At 42.0% G+C, this 20,237-nt stretch overlaps 1 protein-coding gene across 1 annotated transcript in view; it reads right to left on the bottom strand.

Annotated features, from left to right (window-relative positions):
* Positions 1–3,076: 3,076 nt before the first annotated feature.
* LOC116479586 (lysozyme-like protein 1) overlaps positions 3,077–20,237 on the bottom strand; it is a 17,341-nt gene continuing 180 nt past the window's right edge. Inside the window, 4 exon segments of the mRNA XM_032171618.2 lie at positions 3,077–3,316; positions 4,115–4,193; positions 17,553–17,711; positions 18,223–18,386. Of these exon segments, the coding sequence (XP_032027509.1) occupies positions 3,247–3,316; positions 4,115–4,193; positions 17,553–17,711; positions 18,223–18,386 (472 nt within the window). The 3' untranslated portion in view covers positions 3,077–3,246.

The following is a 20,237-nucleotide window of genomic DNA, read 5'->3' as shown; positions in this document are numbered from 1 at the left end:
TTACTCCTTCTCTATCTCAGGGATGTGTGTGAAATGAAGGTTATGTTCCCCTATATCCCAAAGTTGTTGTGAGGAGCATATGAAATAATAAACATGAACCCAGTTTGAAAACAAAAATGTTCTAAATGCAAGGTCTGATTTGTATTTCTTCTATGATTCCACATGTATCCAGTGGCACCAAAAAAAACATCAAATTTTTAAATTAATTAATTTTTTTAAGAGACAGGGCCTCACTCTGTCATCCAGGCTGGAGTGCAGTGGCTCGATCATAGTTCACTGAAGCCTGAAATTCCTGAGCTCAAGCGATCTTTCCACCCCAACCTCCTGAGTAGCTGGGACTACAGGTGTGCACCACCACACCCAGCTAATCTTTGTGTTTTTTGTACAGATGGGGTCTCACTGTGCTGTCCAGGCTGGTCTCCAATTCCTGACTCAAGTGATCCTCCTGCCTTGGCCTCCTACAGTGTTAGGATTACAGGCTTGAGTCATTGTGCCTGGCCAACATCTAATATTTTTGAATGTTAACTATTATGTGTTTAGCACTGCAGAAGGGACTGTGGACAATATAACAGTGAAAGACATGGTCTAGGCCTCAAGGAGCTTACAGGCTGGATGAGGACACCCATTCCCGGTGACCTAATCGTATGGCACACACCAGCCATGAGTTCAGAGGCAAGAACTTTAGGGGGTTAGAGGAGCAGGGAGCTTCATGTTGGCTGGGCCAGGCTTGAATAGGCTTTTAGAGGAATAGCACAACCTCCGAGTTTGGGAAAAACCAACAGCAAGGACATCCGTGGGGAAATGATATACTGGGAATAAAAGGCATCAAGAGAAAATCGCAGACCAGACCAGAAAGCATCAAGGAACAAACAACAGGGAACAAGTTAGGATACAAAGAGCCAGATGCTGGAGATAGCAGGGGCTGTCCCAAGAATCAGGCAGAGCTGAGTCCCCACAGAAAGCATGTCCCCACATAAGCCAGTCACTATTCCCTAATACCCAACAGTCTGCTCAGTGTACCTGGTAACCAACAGATAATGTGGCCATCGGGAGAAAATGAAAATCTACTTCCAAATATCTATAAAGGGAATATGAGCGTGGGTTTTTCTAAAATATACTTTTGTTGAATAAAGATAGCTCAGGCATAGAAGTAGTCATTTCCTCTTGAATTTCTGAAGGCATTAATTAAGGAAAATTATCTGGGAAAATGCATTTTTTATCCTAAATTATTATAGAAATAAATCAAACATGGAGGAAGAGTAGGATTGCATGCTTAGAAATTTTAGGAGTTTTGCGAAAAGATAGATGAGTCTAATGGTAGGGCACCCAGTGCCCTTTCACCTTGAATTTTGAAGCACTTATTTTTGGAGTCAGTTTTCCAATCAGGGGTATCCAATCTTTTGACTTCCCTGGGCCACACTGGAAGAAGAATTGTCTTAGGCCACACATAAAATACATGAACACTAACGATAGCTGATGAGCTAAAAAAAAAAAATCACAAACAAATCTCATAATGTTTTAAGAAAGTCTACTAATTTGTGTTGGGCCACATTTAAAGCCATCTGGGCTGAGTTTGAAAAGCTTGATTTAAGTAGAAATTGGAATAACATGGGGAACTCTCTCTAGATGTTGGGGGTAAGAGCTGCAATTTTGTCTATTTTGTCCTATTAGACTTTCTAGCAGGATTTGGGGTAAAAGCTGCAATTAAAAAAAAAAATGTTGTAGCCATAAAAAAGAATGAGTTCATGTCCTTTGCAGGGACATGGATGAAGCTGGAAACCATCATCCTCAGCAAACTAACATCAGAACAGAAAACCAAACACCACATGTTCTCACTCATAAGTGGGAGTTGAACAATAAGCACACATGGACACAGGGAGCAGAATATCACACAATGGGGCCTGTTGAGGGGGTTGGGGGAAAGGAGAGGGAGAGTATTAGGACAAATACCTAATGCATGCAGGGATTAAAAATTATTGTAAAGACAGCGTCTTGCTATGTTGCCCAGGCTTGTCTTGAACTCCTGGCCTCAAGCAATCTTCCCACCTTGGCCTCCCAAATTGTTGGGATTAAAAGCGTGAGCCACTGTGCCTCACTGGGAGTCTTATTTTTTTTTTTTTTTTTCTGAAAGAAAGTGGATGGTTTTCTTCAATAGCAAGATATGTCATGGAAAACTTGGAAAATGCCAAATACAAAATACAGAAAATACAACTAAAAACCTTCATGAGAATTTTAATCATCAAACCATGAATCTCAGTTGTCTTGTCTCTCCACATCTCTTGCGTGCATGTAGGTAGACAAATGGTGTCTAGGCTTGTGGGTATGCATACATCGATGGTCCTCGTGGGGTACTCTTAAGGGGGTTCCGCCCCTAAGGTGCTCCTAGCTCTTAACCTCACCCTTCTGCATGTGTCCTGTTTCTGAGGATGGCCCTGAAGATGAAGGAGTCTTATTTTCGAATGAGTCATTTCGAATGGCCACAGGAACCAGGACTCCCTACAATGAAGAAGGGAAGTTTGTTTCCCCCAGGGCTAGAGCATTTTCGGGGCAATTTTTCAAGTCTTAACATGATGCCATTATGACATCATTGAAACTGAGTCAGGGCAGGGTGCGGTGGCTCACACCTGTAATCCCAGGACTTTGGGATGCCAAGGTGGGCAGATCACCTTGAGCTCAGGAATTTGAGACCAGGCTGTGCAACATGGCGAAACCCCATCTGGGTGTGGTGGCACATGCCTGCAATCCCAGCTACTTGGGAGGCTGAGGCACAAGAATCGCTTGAATCCGGGAGGTGGAGGTTGCAGTGGGCTGAGATCACACCAATGCACTCCAGCCTGGGGGACAGAGCAGAAGACTCTTAAAAAAAAAAAAAAAGGAAGGAAGGAAGGAAAGAAGGAAGGAAGGACGGAAAGAAAAGAAAGAAAGAAAGAGAAAGAGAAAGGAAGGAAGGAAGGAAGGAAGGAAGGAAGGAAGGAAGGAAGGAAGGAAAGAAAGAAAGAAAGAAAAGAAAAAAGAAAAGAAAAGAAAGAGAAAGAAAGAAAGAAAGGAAGAAAGAGAAAAGGGAACCAAGTCAGGGTGAAGACATTTAAATGAAAATATTTATTTTCTTAAAAGTATAGCTTAATTGTCCCTCTCCAAGTTTGAGAAGGAATATTGGGAGGAAATGGGACAAGATGACACAGGCATTTGGACATTCACTGCAAACCATAGGGCGTTGCTGCAAAGCATCCTGGGTTCAGTTCCAGTTTAGGAAACCTCACAGCCTTTTTTCCAGTCGGACAGGTCTCTCCCCTCACAGTGTTTCTTCCAGCCTTGCCTGAGCACGAGAGGGAAGCAAGAGCAGCAGAAAGAAGCATGACAATCCAAATCGTCTCAGTTTCAAAGTCTACAGAAATTAACCAAAATCGCCAGCGGAAATCTGGGTTGGGTTTCATTTGCTTCTGAGATTCAAGGATGCTGTCATTTTGCCTTGTTCAGACTTTTGTCTCCTGGTTTTCTCCTAGCCATTGTTAGCTTCAGCAACAAGCAATCAACTTTTGTAAGGATGGGTCATTTCATGACATAGCCACATCTGTGAAAATTCGGGTTCTCTGAGTGGGGCCGGCTGGCAATGTTCACTAGAACACAGCAGCAGGGAGTGCAAGGTCCCAGGCTCAATGCTGGGGACGCTTTCTGCTGAGTCACCATGACACAGACCTGCTCACTTTCCTCTCGCTGCTGCTCATTCTCTTTCCCTGCAAAATGTTGCTGTAACCTTCAAAATCTTATCCAAATCTAGAGCAAACTCAAGCTTTTTTTTTCTCTCTGTTGAATTGACTCAATTGACCCTTTCCAAGTCACTTTAGAAAATACCTTTCTCCATTGTTTGGAATATGTTCATACGAAAAGCAATTGCAAACTGTCTTAACCCAATCCCATCTCTCCTCTCCCCTTCTGTGTACTACTATGTTCACTGCACACCCAGACACCGATGGAGGAGAATATAGACAAGGTCTCGTTCCATTGGTTGGACCACTCTGAGGAGGTGAGTTTGTCAATTCCACCATAACTATGATAAATACACACACTAGGTTTTGCCCATGACAGCCCAAGTCTCCCAAGGAAACACTCTTACCAATAGTTCATTCCTTGTGTCTCTTTAACAATTTTCCTGGCACAGATAATCGCATCTGTGAGGTCATCGGTGATCAAGGCTGTAAAAAGAGAGGCCATCAGGGTTAGGCGAGACTTTGTTGTTGGAGACGGACCCCAACTCAACTTTACTTCACTTTTCTCAGTCTTTTTGGGATGGGAAGGTTGGAAGAACTATAGTTTTCCCTGCAAAGCCACAATCTCATTTTTGTTAAGCTTCTTCATAATGAAAAGAACTTTGTTTTTATTTTAAGACCATCTTCATCTGGCACTACCTGACGTTTCAGAGGAAGAGCCCAATCCTGAAGGGTTTTTGGAAATGTGTTTAGAGAAGATGCCATGTGAAAATGTTCTTTATGTTCTAAAGAAATAGGCGCAGGCCAGGAGCGGTGGCTCAGACCTGCAATCCCAGCACTTTGGGAGGCCGAGGTAGGAGGATCACTTGAGGCTAGGAGTTTGAGTCCAGTCTGGGCAACATAGCAAGACCCCATCTCTACAAAACATAAAAAAATTAGCCTAGTGTGATGGCACACACCTGTGGTCTAAGCCACTCGGGAGTCTGAGGTGGGAGAATCACTTGAGCCCAGGAGGTCAAAGCTGAAATGAGTTGTGTTTACATCACTGCACTCCAGCCTGGGCAACAGAGTGAGACTCTGTCTTAAGAAAAAAAAAAGGCACATAAGACAGGAGAGTACAGTGTTTTCTGTATTTGGGTTTGTTTGACACGTAAGGTTTCTTTACAGGTAAATATTAAACTTTTGTCTATTGTCATTTTTCAGTTTGTGTCTTAAAAAAGTTTTATCCAGGGTGTTTTTCATGTGCAGAAAGTTTTAACTTTTAAATCAAATACATCAGTCTTTGTCTTTCTTACTTTTCCTTTTCTGTTTTCTTTTTGAGACAGAATCTCACTCTGTCACCCAGGCTGGAGTGCAGTGACATGAAAATAGCTCCCTGCAGCCTCAACCTCCTGGCCTCAAGCAATCCTTCCACCTCAGCCTTCAAAATAGCTGGGAATACAGGCATGCACCACCACGCCTGACCATTTTTTATTTTTATTTTTGTAGAGACAGGGTTTCACCATGATGCCCAGGCTGATCTGGAACTCCTGGGCTCAAGCAATCCTCTGGCTTTGGCCTCCCAAAGTGCTGGGATTACAGGCATGAGCCATGCCATCTATTATTTTTTCGATTGCTTCAGATATAACAAATCTTTGAATTGAAATATGTTAGTTGATATCCACATTCTTTCCTGCTTGCTTAGAAGCAGCCGCAAGATCCTCAACACAAACATGACAGAAAAAGGCAAATAAATAAAACAAGTTCAACATTACTTCTACTGCAAGTTGAGTGTTCCAGGAGCTGATGCTGAGATGGGTTTGAAATGCCAGGTATTTTCAGCAATCCACACCTATGAAAGGAATCGGTTGGGGGGAAGCAGGATGGGCAGACGGATATGTCCATTTGTGACGCAGACCCAGCAATTCCTTGGGCAGCCCAGCAATGAGCTCCCGAGTGAGCACTGCCCATCAGAGTGGCCCAAGTCGGGCCCACATGACAGGTCCGCATGCCTCTGCCTCACAGGTCACTGGGTGTGGATCACCCCAGAAGGGAGCAACCTGCACCTGAAGCCAATCATGAAGCAGGTGGCAGGTACTGTCTGCTCATCGCACAACTGCAGCGGGGGCGACATGTCTTCCCTTAGCAGGGGGTCTGGGAGGCCCATCTCCAGGACCACCACAACCACCAATCCAATCAAGGGCAAAAATACTCAAACCACTTGATCTCATTTCTGCTCGTCAATTATGCAAAGATTTTTTTTTTAAGGGAATTGGGTAATGCTTGATGTTGACAAGGGCGCAGAGAGGCAGGTTCTCTGGATACTTGCTCGAGGGCGTATAATGGGTTCAACATTTCAGGAAACCAACATAGCAGCATGTGTTTAGAGCCTTAACGAGGTTTCTATCCTTTCACCTAATAATTTCTCTCTCCAGATCTATCCTAAGGAAATAGTCATGACGCCAGACAAATATTTCTTTACAAAGTGGTTTACTATAGCTTTATTTACAAGAGTTAAAATGGAAAAATCTAATTGCCTCATAATCAGTGATATTCAAATTAATCATAATACCTTCATTTAATAAAATAAAGAGCTGTTTGAATTATGTTTTCCCAGGATATTTAGTAATATGGAGAAATGCTCCCAATGCAATGTTAAGTTCCCAATATTATAAAAATATCCATCAAGAGCTGTACTGTCCAATATGGCAGGCATTAGCAACATGTGACAATTTAAATTAAAATTATATTTGTTGACAGATGAATGGATAAAAATATGTTTATATAGAGAGTGGAATATTATTCAGTCATGGAAAAGAAGGAAATGCTGACATTGGCAGCAGCATGAATGAACGGAAGGATGTCATGCTAAGTGAAGGGAGTGAGACCCAGAAAGACAAATACCACATGATCTCACGCATATGCAAAATCTACAAAAGTTGAACTCGTAAAAGCAGAGAGTAGAGCGGTGGCTGGTGAGGAAAATGGGGAGATGCTGATGAAAGGGTCCAAACTTTCAGTTATAAGGTGAGGAAGGTCTGGGGATCTAATGTACACTATCGTGACCATAGTCAATTATACTGTACTGCTTACTTGAAATTTGCTGAGAGTAGATCTTAAGTGTTCTTCTCTCTCTCTCTCTTTCTCTCTGTCTCTCATACACACACTCTCTCTCACACACACAGTAACTATGTGAGGTAATGTTAAACTCGATTATAGTGATCATTTCCCATCGTATAAATATATCAAATTATCGTGTTATTTACTTTAAATATATACAATTTTGATTTGTCAGTTACACCCCAATAAAGCTGGGAAAAATAAAAAAATTGTAATTCATTAACATTAAACACAATGAAAACTTTAGTTCCTTATTTGTTCTAGCTATATCTCAGATACTTTATAGCCACTCGTGGCTAGTGGTTCTGTTTGACAGCACAGATGGAAGACATTTTCATCATCATGGAAAGTTCTATTAGATAGCACTGGTTTAGAAAAAAAAGATAGTCATTAATTCACCAGTATTTTAAGAAAGATTGGCTCTTAACTGTGGGTTCACCAATGCTTTTATGTCTTTACTGTACATTTTCTAAAATTTTTTACAATTGAAATGTACTACTTTTACTACCAGAAAAATAACCAAAAATAATGTTAGCATAAAATGTTGCATTTCAATAAGGCATTGTAATTCCAAATTATTTTGTTAACTCAGTTGAAAGTGGAATTTTGCCTTGAGCATGCTATTTCCTTGAGTTGCTAATTTTGTTGCTTTCTCAGTTAGGCTTCACTAGAAGATAAACGTAGTGACAGATTTCTTTTAAGCAAATTTATTCTAAATGTGGCTTAATTTTTATTTAAAACAAAATTCTATTAACCAGGAGAAAAAGTAACAAAATACATCGTCTATGAGAGATAGCAATTGAAACAACATATGCAAATGCGCTAGCATTTGGTTTATAGTTCTACAGTGAAAACTAAAGCTATATCAGCTTAAAAAAGTCTCTTGCCAGCCTGGTGCGGTGGCTCACGCCTGTAATCCCAGCACTTTGGGAGGCCGAGGCGGGCGGATCACGAGATCAGGAGATGGAGACCATCCTGGCTAACACAGTGAAACCCCATCTGTACTAAAAATACAAAAAATTAGCCAGGCATGGTGGTACATGCCTGTAGTTCCAGCTGCTCGGGAGGCTGAAGCAGGAGAATCACTTGAACCTGGGAGGTGGAGGTTGCAGTGAGCTGAGATCGAGTCACTGCACTCTAGCCTGGGCGACAGAGGGAGACTCCATCTCAAAACAAACAAACAAACAAACAACAACAAAAAAGTCTTTTGCCTGTCTTCTTGAGATATCAATATTTAGGATAATAATAGCTATTACCACTAGCTAATACTTTATTGAAATCTTACTCTATGTCAGGCACATGTTAAATCTCTTCACGCAAATTCTCCATCAGTCCTCAGAACAACCATTTCTATGGGTACCATTTTATCCCCATAAACCGAGTTCACACACCCAGTTAATAAGCCTGTATTCCAATAGATGGCTTAAATTCTGTTTTCTTCTGATTCCTTCTTCCAACAGAGGCCACTTAAGCAAAGATTCCTGCTCATGAAACACTATATGCTAATAAAGTTGATAATGAAAATATACTTTTAATTTTTCTAGTAATTATTTACTTTTAATATATTTTAATATACTTTTAATTTTTCTAGTAATTATTTACCTATGAGGTTATCCAAACTTAAGCATTTGGTACCTGATATATGTTCAAATTACTTAGAGACCCTTTATTTTGGATGCATAAGCGCTTGATAAATGCTGAGACACTTGTTTGTGTTTGGAAGTGGTCTAGCGTATTTCCTGGGAAACATGGGTTTGGGGCTGTCTCTAGGGGTTGGAGAGACACAGTGAGGAGGAAGCAGATCACATTCTATTATTCTGGGATTGGAGGTCATCCCAGGCATGTACAGAAAGCACACATTTGTACTGCGGGCAGGGCAGTTTGCTTGGCCAGCAATGCCATGTAAGGATTCCTGAAAGGGTCAGGCCATGCAGGACCAGGAAGCAGACACCGTGTAAAGCTGTTTGTCCCCTCCCACGTTGTTAGAGCATTTTGTTGCACAATTGAGATGTTTCGAAAGTACTTGTTGGACACAACTGAATTTGCTTAGGAAAGTATGTCGACCAGGTGCGGCGGCTCACACCTGTAATCCCAGCACTTCAGGAGGCTGAGGCAGGCAGATCACTTGAGGTCAGGAGTTTGAGACCAGCCTGGCCAACATGGCAAAACCTGTCTCTACTAAAAATACAAAAATTAGCTGGCTGTGGTGGCACACGCCTGTAATCCCAGCTACTCGGGAGGCTGAGGCAGGAGAATTGCTTGAACCCTGTAGGTGGAGGTTGCAGTGAGCCGAGATCGCACCACTACACTTCAGCCTGGGTGACAGAGTGACAGAGTGAGACTCTGTCCCAGAAAAAAAAGAAAAGAAAAGAAAAGAAAAAACTGGAATCATTCCCTTTGAAAACTGGCACAAGACAGGGATGCCCTCTCTCACCACTCCTATTCAACATAGTGTTGGAAGTTCTGGCCAGGTCAATCAGGCAGGAGAAGGAAATAAAGGGCATTCAATTAGGAAAAGAGGAAGTCAAATCGTCCCTGTTTGCAGATGACATGATTGTATATCTAGAAAACCCCATCGTCTCAGCCCCAAATCTTCTTAAGCTAATAGGCAACTTCAGCAAAGTCTCAGGACACAAAATCAATGTGCAAAAATCACAAGCATTCTTATACACCAATAACAGACAAACAGAGAGCCAAATCATGAGTGAACTCCCATTCACAATTGCTTCAAAGAGAATAAGATACCTAGGAATCCAACTTACAAGGGACGTGAAGGACCTCTTCAAGGAGAACTACAAACCACTGCTCAATGAAATAAAAGAGGATACAAACAAATGGAAGAACATTCCATGCTCATGGGTAGGAAGAATCAATATTGTGAAAATGGCCAACTGCCCAAGGTAATTTATAGATTCAATGCCATCCCCATCAAGCTACCAATGAGTTTCTTCACAGAATTGGAAAAAACTACTTTAAAGTTCATATGGAACCAACAAAGAGCCTGCATCACCAAGTCAATCCTAAGCCAAAAGAACAAAGCTGGAGGCATCACGCTATCTGACTTCAAACTATACTACAATGCTACAGTAACCAAAATAGCATGATACTGGTACCAAAACAGAGATATAGACCAATGGAACAGAACAGAGCCCTCAGAAATAATGCCGCATATCTACAACTATCTGATCTTTGACAAACTTGACAAAAACAAGAAATGGGGAACGAATTCTCTATTTAATAAATGGTGCTGGGAAAACTGGCTAGCCATATGTAGAGAGCTGAAACTGGATCCCTTCCTTACACCTTATACAAAAATTAATTCAAGATGGATTAAAGACTTAAATGTTAGACCTAAAACCATAAAAACCCTAGAAGAAAACCTAGGCAATACCATTCAGGACATAGGCATGGGCAATGACTTCACGTCTAAAACACCAAAAGCAATGGCAACAAAAGCCAAAATTGACAAATGGGATCTAATTAAACTAAAGGGCTTCTGCACAACAAAAGAAACTACCATCAGAGTGAACAGGCAACCTACAGAATGGGAGAAAATTTTTGCAGTCTACTCATCTGACAAAGGGCTAATATCCAGAATCCACAATGAACTCAAACAAATTTACAAGAAAAAAATAAACAACCCCATCAAAAAGTGGGTGAAGGATGTGAACAGACACTTCTCAAAAGAAGACATTTATGCAGCCAAAAGACACATGAAAAAATGCTCATCATCACTGGTCATCAGAGAAATGCAAATCAAAACCACAATGAGATACCATCTCACACCAGTTAGAATGGTGATCATTAAAAAGTCAGGAAACAACAGGTGCTGGAGAGGATGTGGAGAAATAGGAACACTTTTACACTGTTGGTGGGACTGTAAACTAGTTCAACCATTGTGGAAGTCAGTGTGGCGATTCCTCAGGGATCTAGAACTAGAAATACCATTTGATGCAGCCATCCCATTACTGGGTATATACCCAAAGGACTATAAATCGTGCTGCTATAAAGACATGCACACGTATGTTTATTGTGGCACTATTCGCAATAGTAAAGACTTGGAACCAACCCAAATGTCCAACAATGATAGACTGGATTAAGAAAATGTGGCACATATACACCATGGAATATTATGCAGCCATAAAAAATGATGAGTTCATGTCCTTTGTAGGGACATGGATGAAGCTGGAAACCATCATTCTCAGCAAACTATTGCAAGGACAAAAAGCCAAACACGCATGTTCTCACTCATAGGTGGGAATTGAACAATGAGAACACATGGACACAGGAAGGGGAACATCACACACTGGGGACTGTTTTGGGGTGGGGCAACGGGGGAGGGATAGCATTAGGAGATATACCTAATGCTAAATGACGAGTTAATGGGTGCAGCTCACCAACATGGCACATGTACACATATGTAACAAACATGCACGTTGTGCACATGTACCCTAAAACTTAAAGTATAATAATAATAAAATTTAAAAAAAAGAAAAGAAAATTTAGATATTAAAGAGATACCTATTTCAAATACTAAAAAGATGGCATGTTGCAAGTGTTAAAAAGCTGGAAAAATTCACAAAAATCTGCAAAAAGGAAATATTTCTGCAATTTTCTGTTTGGCACAGATAATATGATTTTCCTACATATTTTTGTGTTTGTATTTGTCGATTGCTTCTTCATATGCCAAAAATTGTGTAATATCATCTTCTACAAGGAGAATAGAAGGATCATTTAGAATTTCCTCAAAGGCAGAGGTTGGTAAACTGCAGCGTGAGGCCACTGCTGTTTTTGTAAGTAAAGTTTTATTAGAACACACAAAAAATAAAAATAAAAACACATCCCTGGGTGGAGATTTAAGGTGCTAATGAGACACGAGATGTATGAACAAGCATGTACAGCTACTGAGCAAGTGCACCAAGAGGATCACCCAGAACGTGCTTACTAGCAACATCTCTTCCCACCTGCTTATGAATAACCATGGAAGTCTCCATTAAAGGGAGCATCCGTGGTACCGGTCTTTGCTGTCCAATCTTCACGAGCAACCTGCCCTGAAATTTCCCTCTCTCAGGGTGTACTGTCTATTCTGCACCTAACTTTGAAAATAGCCTTTTTCTTTCTCAGTAAATTACTTTATGCTACATCTCCTTTGCTGTGTGTCTTTTGTTGAAATTCTTTTAAACTAAGAAGACAAGACCCGAGGACTCACAAAAGTCGTCAACACACACAGTGTGTGTGTATTCAATAAAAAATTATTCCACGCGCAGAAGCAAAGACATGTGACACATACTAAGAGAAAGATCGGTCAAGGGCAAGACTCAGAAATGACAGTTGATTGCATTAGCTGATAAGAAATTTAAATCACTGCTTATAAATATGATTATTTATATCAAGGACTTAAGGAGAAACAGGAATAAAATGAAATGAAAGATACAAAAGATTATGATGCCAAATAAAAAACACAGTACCTGAAAAGAAACATCCAATCAATAAGTTTAATAGATTAGCATTAAAAAAAAGTAACAGCCGACTTGAAGACATAATAATGGAAACTATTGAAAATAAAACACAGGGAGGGAAAAAGACTAAAAAATGAGGAACCTCAATGATGAATGGGACAGCATCAGCGATCAAACATACATGCTCTTAGAATTCTTGAAGGAGAAAAGAAAAGCATTAGAAGAAAGAATGGCTGAAATATTTCCAAATTTAATGAAAATTATAAACTCAGGGATACAAAATGTTAATGAATGCCAAGTGAGATAAATACAAATATCACACATCATCAAATTGCTGAAAATCAGTGACAAAGAGAAAATCTTAAAAACAACTAGAGAAAAAAAACACATATTACATACCAGGGACAAACAGAAGGAAATCACTGGTTTCCCATCATACACAAGGCAAGACAGAAGGCAACCAAATATCTTTAAAAACTTGAAGCCAAGTGTGGTGGCTCACAACTGTAATCCTAGCACTTTGGGAGGCTGAGGTGAGAGGACTGCCTGAGCCCAGGAGTTTGAGACCAGCCTGGGCAACATGACGAGACCCCATCTCTACAAATTTTTTTTTTTTTAAATCAGCCACGCATGGTGGCACGTGCTTGTGGTCCCAGCTGCTCAGGAGGCTGAGGCATGAGAATTGTTTGAGTCCAGGAGGTCAAGGCTGCTGTGAGTTGTGATAATGCCACTACACTCACAGTGTTGTTTTGAGACAGAGCATGACCCTGTCTCAAAACAATAACAACTTGAGGTGGAAAAGAACTGTCAGCCCAGAATTTTATATGTAAAGAAAATATTCCTCAAAATCAAAATAAGTAGAGATATTTTCAGACAGAGAGAATGCTTGCTAATAGACCTCTACTCTAAAACAAAACAAAACAAAGTTAAAGAAAGTTCTTTAGGCTGAAGGAAAAGGATATCAATTAACTGTCTGCTCAAGTAAATCCACCAAAGGAATGAAGAGTATTGGAAATAGTAAATATGTAATAAATACTGTAAAAATTTTTCATTAAAAAATTTATCTAAAAGACAATTGTTTAAAGAAAAAATTATAAAAATGCATTGTGCAGTATACAAATATAGAAGAAAAATGCATGACAACACAGCACAAAGGATGGAATAGGAAAAATTGAAGTATACTGTTAAGAAACTCATATGTCACATATGAAGTGGTGTGTTATTTGAAGGTAAAATGTAATAAGATAATGATGCCTATTGGAAACCCTAGAGTAACTGCTAAAAACAAAATAGAAGTATAGCTAACAAACCAACGGAGGAAATAAAAGAGAATACTAAAAAATATTCAATAAATTCAAAAGAAGGCAGAAAAAATGGAACCAAGAATAGATGGCACAAACAGAAAACAAAATAGCAAGATGTAATTTAAAACTAGCCATTTCAGCCGGGCACAGTGGCTCACGCCTGTAATCCCAGCACTTTGGGAGGCCAAGGTGGGCAGATCACGAGGTCAGGAGATCAAGACCATCCTGGCTAACACGGTGAAACCTCATCTCTACTAAAAAAAATACAAAAAATTAGCTGGGCTTGGTGGCATGTGCCTGTAGTCCCAGCTACTCAGGAGGCTGAGGCAGGAGAATCACTTGAACCCAGGAGGCAGAGGGTACAATGAGCCGAGATCACGCCACTGTACTCCAGCCTGGGCGACAGAGCAAAGCTCCATCTCAACAAAAAAAAAAAGAAAAAAAGAAAAAAGAAAAAACTAGTCATATCAGTAATCACATTAAATGCAAACGGCCTAATCATGGCATAACCCACAGGCCAACCTCCCGTTTCTGTAAATAAAGCCTTATTGGAACACAGCCAGGCCCATTCATTTGCATACTTTCTATGGCTGCTTTCACACTATGTCATGGTTGGGTAGTTGCAATCAAAACCGTATGGCCTGAAAAGCCTAAAATATTTATCGTTTGGCCCTTTAGGCAAACATTTGCTGACCTATGGTTTAATCACTCCTACTGTAAAACAGTAATTACCAGAATGGATATAAAAGCAGCACACAACTCTACATTACTTATAAATAATTCACCTTAAATATAAAGACAGATGGATTAAAAGTAGTAGGATAGAAAGAAACATACTATGCAAATATTTCCTCAAAGAAAGTGAGAGTGGGCTATACTGCTGTCAAACAAAGTAGATTTCTGGATGAGAAATAGCACCAGAGTTAAGGAGAAACTTGGACTCCAGTGATAAAAGAGTCAATTCACCACAAGGACATAACAATCCTCAAAGAATATGTGCCTAAGAACAAAGCTTCAAAAATGGACAAGACCGAAAGGTGAAATAGACAAAGCTAAAATGATAGTTGCAAATTTCAATATGTATTTCTCATTGTATAATAGAACAAGTAAGTAAGAAAATCAGAAAGGATGTATTTATAGAACATCCACCCACCAAATATAAAATACACATTTTTTTTCAAATGCACATTCACTGTAAGACACATTTGCTGTGCTGTAAAACAAGGTTAAAGAAATATTAAACGTTTGAAATCATATAGACCTGGGATCTCCAACCCCTGAACCACAGACCTACGTGGGTCTGTGGCCTCACGGCAGGAGGTGAGCAGCAGGTGAGTGAGTGAATCTTTATCTGTATTTACAGACACTCCCCATCTCCCACATTACTGCCTGGGCTCCACCTCCTGTCAGATCAGCGGCCGCATTAGATTCTCATAGGAGTGCGAACTCTACTGTGAACTGCGCTTGTGAGGGATCTAGGTTACATTCTCCTTATGAGAATCTAATGCCTGATGATCTGTCACTGTCTCCCATCACCCCCAGATGGGACTGTCTAGTTGCAGGAAAATAACCTCAGGACTCTCACTGATTCTACATTATGGTAAGTTGCATAATTATTCCTTATATATTGCAATGTAATAATAATAGAAATAAAGTGGACAATAAGTGTAATATGCTTGAATCATCCTGAAACCATCCTCCTCCCACTGGTCCATGGAAAATTTGTCTTCCACAAACTGTTCCCTGGTGCCAAAAAGGTTGGGGACCACTGATATAGACCATGTTTTCTGACCGTAATGAGGTGTAACTAGAAATCTTTAATAAAAGCTCATCCTGGGATCATCGTTCACTCTCAGGCTGGGCATTCCTCTTGCCTTTCTCCCTTATCGAGTCCCTTGTTTCCTGAACTATGTTTCCTCTTAATTGTTTTAGTTTATCATTTTGGTGGAGTATGTTTTCCTATAGTTTTGTGAGAGAGGGTGCATGGGAGCTGAGCTGAGTATCTCATCTTTGCCCTGATGGATCCACTCTCTACCCTTCTCCACCATGCTCTGTGCACTCGGAGGCCGACACACACAGTTGGCGTCAATGGATTCCTATGTCCTCTGACTTCTGGAGGGGTTTAAATAAGAGTAGGCATCAGCAGGGAGGGACAGAGGAAGGACACTGAGGTTGACATATACATATAATATCTTCCAGCTTTATTTCTGTCAGATCACTCAGCACAAGTCATGTCCCTTGAGGGAAGATCTCAGATCCTAGAAGGCAGTCCTTTCCCGGCAGACCTTTTGTACCTCAGTGCTGGTCACAAATCTCTTTCCATTCCTCTTTGGGCAAGGGGTTCCTAATCCCTCACTTCACTATTGCCATGGTTTTTCTATGGTTTGATCAGATCTTTGTAAGTAGAGTCTATTAACATTCTCTTCCAATTACCCAGTTTGCATTTGTTCTGTCTTCCAGCTAGGATTCTTTAGGATATAGGAGGTAAAAAATGTAACAACTTGGTTCTCAGAAAATGTACTCTGGGTGGCTAGAACTACAGGCATATGCCCGGCTATTTTTAATTTTTGTGGAGACAGAGTCTGGCTGTAGGGTCTTGCTATGGGGTCTCGCCCAGGCTGGTCTTGAACTCCTGGCCTAAGGTGACTCTCTGACTTCACTCTTGTACCTTACACGGCAAAAGGGACTTTGCCTGAGTCCTTAGAAGCAGAGAATCTTGCCCAGCTGTGGTTACAGAGAGATCCCATGACAAAAGAAGGAAGAAAGATTCAAAGTGTGAAAGGGACTCAACCTACCATTGCTGGCTGTGAAGATGGAGTAAGGGGCCATGAGTCAAGGGGTGTGAGTGGTCCCTAGAAGCCTGGAATGGCCCTTGGGTGACAACCTGCAAGCAACAGGGATCTCAGTTCGACACCCCCAAGGAACTGAACTCTGCCAAAACCCAAATGAGCAAGGACATGGATCTTCCCGCAGAGCCTCCAGAAACGAAAACAGACCTGTCAGCATCTTGACTTCAGCCCTGTGAATCCCCTGGTACTCTTCCAGCCTAAAGAACTGTAAGGAAATTTTGCAGTGTTTAAGCCACAAGTTTGTGGTAATTTTTTAGGGCAGCAATAGAAACCTAAATTCCTAAGTGAATTCAATGCTATTTTAATGACTTGGTACGCTGGGCAAGTTTCTCTCCTTCTAAGGACTCATCAGATTGGATTGGCTCCACCCACATTGCCCAGGATAATCTCTCTTGCTCAAGCTCAGATCCTTCCTTACATCTGCAAAGTCCCTTTTGCCATGTAAGGTACAAGAGTGAAGTCAGAGAGTCACCTTAGGCCAGGAGTTCAAGACAAGCCTGGGTGAGACCCTCATAGCAAGACCCCACAGACAGACTCTGTCTGTACAAATAAATAAATAAATAAAAATAGCTGGGCATATGCCTGTAGTTCTAGCCACCCAGAGGAGGGAAGGTCGCTTGAGTCCTGGAGGTCAATACTGCAATGAGCTATGAACGCACCACTACACTCCAGCCTGGGCAACAGAGTGAGACCCTGTCTCAAAAAAAAAAAAAAAGAAAAGAAAAGAGAAAGAAACTGTAAAGTATATTCATCTCATTCTGCTCAAAGAAGTACAAACTGCATCCTTTGAGTGAATTGCTTATGGAAAGCAGCTGGCAGGCAGCTTCCTTTTTCTTACTGAAGACATCAAATATCTCTGTACGTGAAAGGGCAGTAGGGTTGTTTGTCTATCCCCTGGCTTTAGGGGAGGGGTTCATAAAACTGTCTTACAAGGAATAAGTCATTTTTGGACAAGTCAGCCGCAGGATCCTGAGTGTCACCTTGGAAACTGTTGCATAATTTACCAATCTGGAACAGACCTATTTGCAAGCCTGAACTCCAAATTTTAGTTAAAGCAAAACATGGTTGGTGATCCCATTGTCGGCTTCCTCGCCTGGTCCCGAGGATGGCATCGCTGGAAAGTCAGAGCCTCACCTGAGCAGGCGACGTGGCAGTGGTTGTTCTCCTTCAGCTTTCCGCGTCTGCACCACGCGAAGCTGTTGATCTGGAAGATGCCGTAGTCGATGCTGCCGTCATCCAGGACCCTCTGGGCCGTGGTGTTGTAGCCACTCTCGTAATACGCCATGCAGATCCCTGGAGGGGGGAAGCCAGAAACGCCAGCAAAGGAAGTGCATCGTTTGCTCTAAGCCTGGTCTGAGGGCGAGTTTCCTTATCCCTGTTACCTGACTGCTTCCTCCCAAAACACCTTGGGGCGGGCAGAGCGGGCATGCACCCAGGGGGCACACGAGAGGCACACTGGGGGCTGGGATGGCACACCTGAAGCTGCACACCTAGTCAGGGGCTGAGCCTAATCTAGACCAAAAGTCAGGTCCCCCCACTCCCCATGATGCCAGCAGAGGTGGCATTATTTTCCCCTTCCCTGGCTGGTGCCGTAAGTTCAGGACTCCAGGAATAAGGAAATGAGGGGCAGGGGAGGAAGGAGAGGAGACCCAGAGAGCCACAGTTAGGCTAGCAGCCACCCCTGGGTGCGGTGAGGGCAGAGCAGGGGTAGTTGGGAAGACACAGCAGGGAGTGTGGCCAGGACCTTCAACATCTCAGGGGAAAGGTCAAGGACAGAAAGAAAGCAGGAAAGAAAGAATCTCACAGTTTCCAAGGCTGAAGCCCCAGTAATTGTCCAGGCCAGCCCTTGAGAATATTTTTGCCAGTTTGCAGCGAGTGTAGATTTTGGACTCGGCGCCTGTGACCAGGCAGCCAATGAGGGTCAGAATGCCCGCAGCCTTCATCCTCAAAGCCTGCCGGAGACAGAACCTGCCAAAGAGCAGGAGAACGGGTCAGACGATCTTGATTCAAGAACTTCGAAATCCAGCAGCGGTGACTGTGCACAGCCCTGCCTAGATGCTGCCTGTCACTTTGGTCATTCAGAGCCACCATCAGGGAAAACGGGCCACTCTACAGTCCAGGGAAGGAATGCGACTGCAGGCTGTCTCCTTAATGCTTTTCCATGAGGTAACTTTCAAGTCAATGCTATGTTCTCAGGGTTAAGCAAGTGAAAAAATTAACCCTCCTTAATACACATCCAGGTGAAAACCACAGGGGGCATTTTTAGGATTTCTATTTTAATTCTATGAATAAAAAATAGAATACAAGGCGACACATTCCCTGTACTGCTGACCCTTGAACAACATGGGTTTGAACTGCGTGTGCCCATGTATCTGTAAATTTACTTCTGCCTCTGCCACCCCGAGACAGCAAGACCAACTCTTCCTCTTCCTCCTCCACCTCAGCCTGCACGGTGTGAAGACAACCAGAACGAAGGCCTTTATGATGATCCACTTCCACTTAACAAATAGTAAATATAATATAATAGTAAATATTTACTATTAACAAATAGTTAATATTTACAAATAGTAAATACATCTTCTCTTCCTTATGATTTTCTTAATAACATTTTCTTTTCTCTAGCTTACTTTATTGTAAGAATCCAGTATAGACGTAGAACATACAAAATATGTGTTTATTGGCTGTTTATGTTATCAATAAGGCTTCCAGTCAGCAGTAGGCTATTAGTCATTAAGCTTCTGGGGAGTCAAAAGTTACATGCAGACTTTCAACTGAGCAGGCATTGGTGCCCCTGACCCCTACATTTGTTCAAGGATCAACTGGATGTGTAGAAACAGACACCCCATTTCAGCCAGAGATGAAATACATGTGCGCCTGTATGGAAAACTTTAAGATTCCTCATTTGGGCCAGGCACGGTGGCCCACGCCTGTAATCCCAGCACTTTGGGAGGCCGAGGCGGGCGGATCACAAGGTAGGAGATTGAGACCATCCTGGCTAACACGGTGAAACCCCGTCTCTACTAAAAATACAAAAAAATTAGCCAGGTGTGGTGGTGTGTGCCTGTAGTCCCAGCTACTCGGGAGGCTGAAGCAGGAGAATGGCACGAACCCAGGAGGCTGAGCTTGCAGTGAGCGGAGATCGCACCATTGCACTCCAGCCTGGGCGACAGAGAGAGACTCCGCTTCAAAAAAAAAGATTAATCGTTTGGGGGTTTATTGAAGGGTGAAGATTAAGCACCTAATCTTTCATTTTCTTTTCTTGATGCATTTCAAAATGTGGGAGCATTGCTTCCAAAGTACTAGTGTTTTATCTTAGATTGCAAATGCATTGCTTTGCTAAGCTTCACCACCAGTGCCCCGGGTGGCCTCCTAAAAGTCTGGCACCTAACTGAGGAGCAAGAGGGATGGATGACGATGCCTCACGAAAGGAGGAAAGCACCTGGGGGAGCAGAGGGGCAATAAAGAGGCCCCCACAGAATCGTCTGAAATGGGAGTAGGATCAAGAGCACCATCTCCTGCTGCCTACTGATTTTCCACAATCTCCTCCTCTCTTGAAATAATGTCTTCCCCAAATACAACAGCCTTGCTGGGATGGGGTGAAGTGAAATTTTTGACAACTACTCGGGATCCTGAACTTGATGTTCTTACATATGTTCATCCCATGTCATTTTCTGAACTTGCCTAGAAACTTCTCCAGTCATTAGTTTCTCTCCCTGGGGCTGGATTCCTGCATCGAAAGGCTAGGCCCAAAACAGGGATAAGTAGTCATCAGCAAGGCCACTGCACCGAGTAACAAGTGAGGCTTTAAGGTGACTAAGC

This window comes from Hylobates moloch, unplaced genomic scaffold (assembly GCF_009828535.3).
Source record: "Hylobates moloch isolate HMO894 unplaced genomic scaffold, HMol_V3 SCAFFOLD_3, whole genome shotgun sequence".
NCBI classification, from domain to species: Eukaryota; Metazoa; Chordata; class Mammalia; order Primates; family Hylobatidae; genus Hylobates; species Hylobates moloch.
This window is presented reverse-complemented; position numbering and strand designations above follow the sequence as displayed.